The 7,431-nt window shown below is 56.5% G+C and overlaps 2 protein-coding genes across 4 annotated transcripts in view; both read right to left on the bottom strand.

The window, feature by feature from the left end:
• Positions 1 to 2,249: 2,249 nt before the first annotated feature.
• On the bottom strand, positions 2,250 to 5,171 carry LYL1 (lymphoblastic leukemia associated hematopoiesis regulator 1). Its single transcript, XM_004688698.2, has 4 exons — positions 5,133 to 5,171; positions 3,902 to 4,254; positions 3,720 to 3,811; positions 2,250 to 2,945 (listed from the first exon to the last, which is right to left on the bottom strand). Exons 2-4 carry the CDS (start codon positions 4,231 to 4,233, stop codon positions 2,530 to 2,532), a joined length of 840 nt encoding a protein of 279 aa, XP_004688755.1. The 5' UTR covers positions 4,234 to 4,254; positions 5,133 to 5,171; the 3' UTR covers positions 2,250 to 2,529.
• Positions 5,172 to 7,131: 1,960 nt separating this feature from the next.
• TRMT1 (tRNA methyltransferase 1 homolog (S. cerevisiae)) overlaps positions 7,132 to 7,431 on the bottom strand; it is an 8,885-nt gene continuing 8,585 nt past the window's right edge. For all 3 annotated transcript variants that reach the window (XM_012729183.1, XM_004688699.2, XM_012729184.1), the window contains exon 17: positions 7,132 to 7,294. In XM_012729183.1, the coding sequence (XP_012584637.1) occupies positions 7,151 to 7,294 (144 nt within the window). In that variant the 3' untranslated portion in view covers positions 7,132 to 7,150. The remainder of the gene's footprint in view (positions 7,295 to 7,431) is intronic.

Raw genomic sequence — 7,431 nt, 5'->3', positions numbered from 1 at the left:
GAGGGAGGGCCGGGGTGGGGGGTGTCGCTCCTTTCCCAAGTGTTGTGAGGGGCAGGCGAAGGGCAACGAGGGCGACAGGAGATGTGGGGACGTGTTAGAAAAGAAAAAACCCACAAAAATATATATGGGGGAAATGAACTTTTTTTTCATTGAACCAAGTGCAATGCATCAGAGTTTTCCTATCTTTGTATGTTAAGAGATTGTTAAGAAAAAAAATTTATTTTTGTTGTAATGTCCTCGCGGCTCTGGGGACGCTAAAAGAACCGGGCCTGCCCCGCCCTGAGCGGGGATAACAAAAGCTGAGTGTTTTTTTTTTTTCTCTTTCTTTTCTTTCTTTCCTTTTTTTTTTTTTTTGAGGGTTTAATTTTTTTTAAGTCGTTTTTCTGCGTTGACGAGGATGATCTGGGGTTTTTATTTGTTTCGTCGTTCGTTCTCGGTTTCGGTGGAAGGGCTGAAGGAAACGTTCACATTTTAGAGTTTTTTAACACCTCGACATTAAAAAAAAATCGACACAATATCAAAAAGGAAAAGGACGAGAGAAAGTTATTTTTAAGATAATTAAACGTAAAAACCCTGGTGCTTCTTACATTATAAAGTACGTTTAAAAAAACAAACTATTATACATAAGTTTATGAATCAAATATCCTGCACTTGTTAGGAACACGCATATCCCTTCTTTGTTGAGTTTAACAGAACGGGACAGCGGCGTGCGCCGGTGGCAGGGCTGCTCAGGCCGCGGGTCTCCCCGGGCAGCCCCTCCCCGGGGTCCAGCGACCCCTCCTCGCCCCATCCCCGTCCCGGCACGGGGCGTGGCGGGGGACCCCAGCCCCTCCTCCGCAGAGGTCAATGCCAACGAACAAACGTCCCCTCCCTCCCTCTCTCTGTCCCGAGCGCCCTTCTTTGAGCCAGACGCCAACTTGACCCTCACCAGCATTCAGGAGCGCGCTCAGCAAGTTGGTAGTTTCCTCCCCCATCCCATCCCAGGAGCCCCCTGCTCAACATCACCCTCCCCACCCTCACCCCCATCCCATCCTGAATACCCTCTGGGAGCACGGGGAAGGCTCGATGCTCCAGGACAGGACCAGCCACGCTGACAGGTCGATTCGCCCAGGCCCGCGCACGCACGCATGCACGCACGCAAACGGCCCCCCAACACACACAGCCCCACCCCACCCTGCACCCAGCCCCGTCGACTGCCTTACACACCCGCCCCTGCGCTGGCCGGCCGACCTAGTGCCTTGTTCTCACCCCCGTGCTGGCGGAGCGGACGCCGCGCTCTGGGTCCCAGAGGGGCCGGGTGGCTCAGACGACCCACCACTTTCCCACCCCGACCGTGCTGAACGGACCCCCCCACACACACACGAGAGAAAAATAAAGGAGCAATAAAGTCACGAGAACTTTTGTCCCCCAATTGAGAGCCCCAGGGGCAACCCAGCCCCGCCTCTGCTCCCCTACCCATCCTCGGGGCGCCCCCTTCCCCCGCAAGCCAGCCTGGGCCAGCCCCGCTTCGGCCCTTCCCGGGAGATCCGTGCGCCCGACCAGCACCAGCATCGCGGACCGAAAAGGCCGCCCGTCCCGTCAAACAAGTTTCTTCTTAGGCTAAGAAACGCAGTATATACGAGTATCTCTATATATAGTACTAATGGATTTGGTGTGCTTCCCCCTTAGCGTCCCCCGTTCCTCCGCTCCTCCTCCTTCAGCCTGGTCTCTCTCTGCCCTCCACCCCCCCTCCACCCACCCCCCTCCCGTCTCTGCACTGAGATACATAAGAAACAAGGGTAGTTTACTGTCTGTTTTGTTTTCTGGGTTTTCAGTGTCCTAGCGGAATGCAAGTAGGCAGCCAGCCCGTCTGTTCCCTCTTCGCCCGCCCCACCCCGCCTCGCCCCACCCGCCCCCGTCACTGCGCTTCTGTTATACCATCTTTGCCTGACTCTCCGGCTTCTCCATTGAATGGCTAATGTGTATGTGAAATAAAGAAATAAAGAAAAAACAAAAGCAAGACCCCTGAGCTTTCGCTAACGCGACCGAATCTGGGCAGGTGGTGGCGTGGGGCCGCCGCGCGGGTTCTTTCCCGAGCTGCACCACCCTGGCGCCATCAGATGCCGTCGAGGAACGTCTAACCTTGAGCTTCCGGAAGGGGGCGCAGGAGAGAAGGGCGAAGGCTCCTTGTTTCCTCCCCACGTCGGTGACCCCAGCTCTCGAGGTTGTAGTGGGGGAGAGAAAAAAAGAAGCACCACTAGGATCCGCTGACCAGTCTACCATGTTGGTTATTGGACCTTGCATTCTGGAGGGAAACGCAGGCAAGGCCATATCCAGTGAACCGTGGGTGACAGAAGGACCTTCAGGGCCCCTGAGGGTGACAGCCGCCCTTCCGGACCCCAAACCCCTTTTCCCTTATGTGCTGTGTCCTCACTGACCCCTCTTTGAGGGAGTTTGCTCCTGAGGAGGCACAGTATGTCATCTGCCCCTTCCTCGACAGCCCTGGGTTGAGCTCCCAGTGCCCAGGCACAGATGTGGCAGTCGAGACAGTCACCGCACCTCTGGGCTCACTGCTGCTTGTTCCGTCTTGATGGGCCTGGTTGCCCCATCGGGACTGCCATCTGGGCAAGCCTGGGGTGCTGACAGTTGGCCCACCACCGGCTCCGCCCTGCGACAGGGCCCATAGCAGGAGCCCTCATCAGGGCCTCGGTGGGCTGGCCTTTTCCGGGGCCCCGTTGGGGCGGAGCTTGCAGCCAGAGCCGCTGCCTGGTCGCGCAGGAGCCGCACCAGGAAGCCAATGTATTTCATGGCAAGGCGCAGCACCTCATTTTTGCTCAGCTTCCGGTCGGGCGGGTGAGTAGGCAACAGCTTCCTGAGCTCGGCGAATGCGCCGTTCACGTTCTGCTGCCTCCAGCGCTCGCGGCTATTGGTGAATACACGCCTGGCCACTTTCTGGGGCTGTTGCCCTAAGGATAGGGGGGTAGGGGTTGGCACCAAGGCTCTGGGGCTCCCCTGCAGCCTCACCCCAGGCACCCAGCTTCCTCATGGGGACTTCAACACAGGCGGTGGGGGGTGGGGTGGGGGACATCCCCTCATAAAGGATTCATAGGAAGAATGCACAGATAACCCTTCTACCAGGCTCCTGGACAAGGATCACAGACCCAGACTGCAGACAGCTCGGGACTCTGAACCTGGACTATCCACACCTTTATGCCAATCGTGAGATTCTAATCTAGGGCACTGTCTCATGGCCCTCATTCTGAATGTGTCCCTGGGTGTGCTCCTGAGTTTAAGAGGCATTCTTGTTGTGATTGTGGTTTGTCCATGTCTCCAGTAGCTGTATAACTCATGGTATAAATGACTGTGGTTGTGTGTGCTTGTTGCCACGTGGTTGTGGTCTTGTGGCTGTGGTCATGCATGGCCGTGGTTCTCTGGCTGACTTGTGTGGCCAAGGTCCTAAGTGGCTGTGGTTGTGTGGCTGTCTTTTGCCTGGTGTTGTCCCATAGCTATTTTCCATTTGGTTGTGCACTGCAATGGAGCTGTGACTCTGTCGCCCACTGCCATGCTGCATTTGCTATGACTGGTCTGTTGGGTAGCTGTGATTGTGTGAGACTGATTGTGGGCCTGGGACTAAGTACGAAGCCCAGTATGGGCTGTTCTCTGTATATCTCAGTGTGTACTGGCCATCCCTCCCATGTATGGGACACACATGGACCCCAGACATTAAAGCCAATACTCACCCTCAGCCAACTCTAGCTCACAGTGACTTGGTCTCCTCTTCAGCCGGCTGCTGGGAAAGATGCCAAAAGGTCCTGCCGGCCCAATGTAGAGGCTGTAAGGAGTTGTGGGTCACTAATGCCTTGTGGGCAAACACCCTGGCCCTGTAGTCCTCCCCAGGCCCTGCCCCACCCTCCTCACTGACCTGTTGAGAAAGGGGTGAGGGTGGTAATGCAGGGCCAGGGCAGGTGGGGCGGGTCCCAGGGTGGACAGTTGCAGCAGTGGGGAACGCAGGGCACTTAGTTCCGTGGTGGCCATGGCTGACCCCGGGGGCCTGGTGTGGCCAAGGCTGATGACTGGCACGCCAGGAGGCAGTCTGGGAGGTGAGGCATCTCTCTGGGCCATTTCATTCACCTTTTGGAGCCCAGGTGAGGCAGGCTTGGGTGGTAGGGCAGGTGATGGGCTGGAGGCACACACCATCTCGGGCTTCTCAGTCATGGTGGGGCCCACCTCTGTGTGGGCCTGAGGCGGGCACATGGACCCCGAGGGGGTGCTCACCTGTGGGAGGGAAGGAAACCAGTGGGGGTGGGGACCATAAGCTATACCCCCCTTAGCCCACTCTCAAATGAGAGGGGGGGTGGCAGTTCAGTGAGCAAAGACAGGTAGGGAGTGGGCCCAGAAACAGCCAAGACATAGGAGGGAGGCCAACACAAAAGCAGGAGAACATGCCCATTGAGGTGCTAGGTAGCACTGAACCCAATAGGGCCATCTCTGATCCACTTGTGAGGGTTTCAGTGGCCTAGCCCTAGAGCAAATTTCCCTTCTTCCAGAATCTCCTTTCACCTGGAACCTAGAGGTAGGAACAAGGCAGTACCCATGACAGACCCTATGACCTTCAAGATTACCCTGTAACCCCCAGATCTGATCCTGAGGTCCCCTCATCATTGATTCCATGTGACCTTGGAATCCCTCCAAATTGGATTATGAACATTTATCGATACTACCCCCCCCCATGTGGGGGACCATGTGGTCCTCAGCTATGATACTGAAGCTCTTCTCATTGCCTGAAAGTCCTCCACTATCACTCCAGTGACCCTGAAAGTCTGACCCTGAAAGTCCTCCATTATCACTCCAGTGACCCTCCCCCCCACTGAACATGTCTCCCATATTAACCCTGTGACCCCAGGTGCCGATCCCAGGATCCCCACACATTGATACCACTGCCCTCCACCCTCCTTTATCCCCATCAGTACGCACCCCTTTGCATCCTGCTTAGATGCCCCTATTCAAGGACTCCTGGCTCCTCTGCCCTGTCTTCCCTACCTAGATCCCGGGGGAAGCTGGCCTGGCTTCTCACTTAGTAGGTTCCTGCTAATAAATGAATGAATGAATGAACAAATGAGTGAAGGAAGGAATTCCAGCCGGTCCCTTCTTACCCCGGCACTGGTCCAGCTGCCTGGTGAATGCCCTGGCTCTGTCCTTCAGGGTGAGCTCTTTGGACCAGGAAGTGGGTTCCAACTTCAGGGTAGGCACTGAAGGCCCCACTCAGGCCTGGAGTCTGCCTTCCTAGCCGCTGGGGGCCAGCTGCCCGTCAGGCCTCTCCTGGAGCTCCCAAGGGCTGCAGGCAGCAGCTGGGTCCCTCGAGGGAAAGTGAGCAGCTCCGGACAAACCCACCTTCTCCCCACCCTTGGCGGCTGGGTTTCCTCCCTCTCACCCTCAGCACAGCGGCCGGAGGATGCTGGACTGGTGCAGATAACTGCCTGGCCGCCTGGCCGAGCCTGATAAGGAGCCGGGCTGACCCCGGAGGAAACCGGTGGGCGGGGATCTCTGAGCCACGACCTCTCGGCGCCGCCCCCCCCAGCCAGCCTGAGCCGGCTCAGTGGTCACGCCTCAGGGCCTCCCCTTCAGTCCCCATAAGCACTGGAGGGGCCTCCTGCCCTTTGAGGACCCCAGCCCCAGTGGACAGCTGGAAGTGAGCCATGAGGAAACACCAGAGGGGAAACTGAGGCAGGGAGCAGTAGCCTCTACCTCTGAACACTCCTTGCTTTAGTGTCTATGCAGATGGGAGTGAAAGATAGTCCTTTCTGTCTCTGCTGGGACCTCGTGACCTAGGGGCCCCCTCTTCCAACTCTCCACCCGCAGCCTGGTTCCTCTTTTTACAGAGCCCTTCCTCCACCCCCATCCTAGAGAGGACACAGGAGAAAGGCCTGTTCTGATGGGTTTGGCCTGGCTGTTCATTCTGGGCAGGTATCCTGGGATCCCATACTCTAGCCGAACTGCCTTTCCAGGCCTAGGAGGGCAAGAGGAAATGCCACTCCTGAGAAGAAAGTAGGTGTTTTCTATGGTGTCAGAACTAGCAGAACCTTTCAGGGGACATCTCCAGTACCATCCCGTTCTTGGCCTCAGTCACATGATCCCATGTCCTTAACTCCACACGTCTGGCCCTCAAACCACAGCTCTGAACATGGTGAAAGGTAGTTAAGAGGTGTTGGGCAAATATTCCAAGTCAGTAGTGAATCTTAAACCAGATGGGCCCAGGCGGCAACTCTGTACAGTTCATCCTCAAACACAGTCCTACCTGTCAAGCCATGACTTGAGTATCTGGGTGATCAGCAGGATTTCCCATGCAGACCCTCAGCTACCTAGCACCAACACTGCCACCCTCCCAGGAATGGGGTGGAGCCCAGAACTCCATAACCCACTGCCTTAGGGAAGTGAGAGCTCCAGTTTTGAGCACAAGTTAACTTGGATACCCCACAAGGATTATAGTTTTACAGTCCGATGTAGGAAGGTGAAGGCGCTATATCTACCACGTGGCAGGGTGGGAATTCTACCCCCAAATCTCAGTTACTGTCGCTAACCCTGTCCTGGGGGGAGGGGATGCAGCAGCCTGCTGGGTGCCTCAGTGTGCGCCCCCTAGGGCCTCTGGGCAGGAAACACCTGGTCTGGAGCGGATGCACCAGGCGCCTGGTTCCGGCCAGGCTTCCGCCACTGTGGCCCTGGGTGGGTGGGGGAATGAGCCGCACTAGAGAAACCACGCAGGAGGAGGCATGGTGTGAGGCCACGTGGAGGATCTGTCTGGAGTGGGTTGCGGGTGCCAAGGCCGGGGGAACAGCAAAAGCTTCCGCGAGCGCAAGGCTGCCGCCCTGCGGCCGTGTCAGGATCTGCAAGCACCGGCAATGTGGATGCCAGCCTGTGAGTGCGTCAGGACAGACTGCTTCACAAACAGATGGGTCAGCTCCCATCACCCAGATGGATAGAACACCCCATTCAGAAATACTGACACCATCAGCCATGCAGAAACAAATGCGACATGCAGAATTCCCCCAGGTAGTTAAAACAAATAGTGAAGCAGACTTGAAAGCTAGAGAGGTGGACAGACAGACTACAGGCAGCCAGCCCCCCCACTCAAACAAGAGTCAGGGAGAAGGTGGTATCTCTTTATTGACTCAGTTTATGTCTGGCCTAGTGTTGGACACGGGCCTGGGGGATTTTGGTTAGGGGTCTCCAAACAGTCCGTGGTGGTGACTTCAGCAGTAGCCTCAGGTGTTGAAGGGGTGTGGGAATAGCAGCACTGGTCCCCACGTTGACAGATTCCCTGGTGAGAAGATGGTGAATATAATGAACTCTGGCCCAGTTTGGCAGGCACTTCAGGTTCCTTTTGTGGACAAGGAGCACACTCCCAGGCACTTGCCCTGCCCTGTTACCCAGAGGGGAACCCATGTGTCCTGCAGG

The sequence above is a fragment of the Condylura cristata genome, unplaced genomic scaffold (assembly GCF_000260355.1).
Source record: "Condylura cristata isolate star-nosed mole 26May11 unplaced genomic scaffold, ConCri1.0 scaffold00024, whole genome shotgun sequence".
NCBI lineage: Eukaryota > Metazoa > Chordata > Mammalia > Eulipotyphla > Talpidae > Condylura > Condylura cristata.
This window is presented reverse-complemented; position numbering and strand designations above follow the sequence as displayed.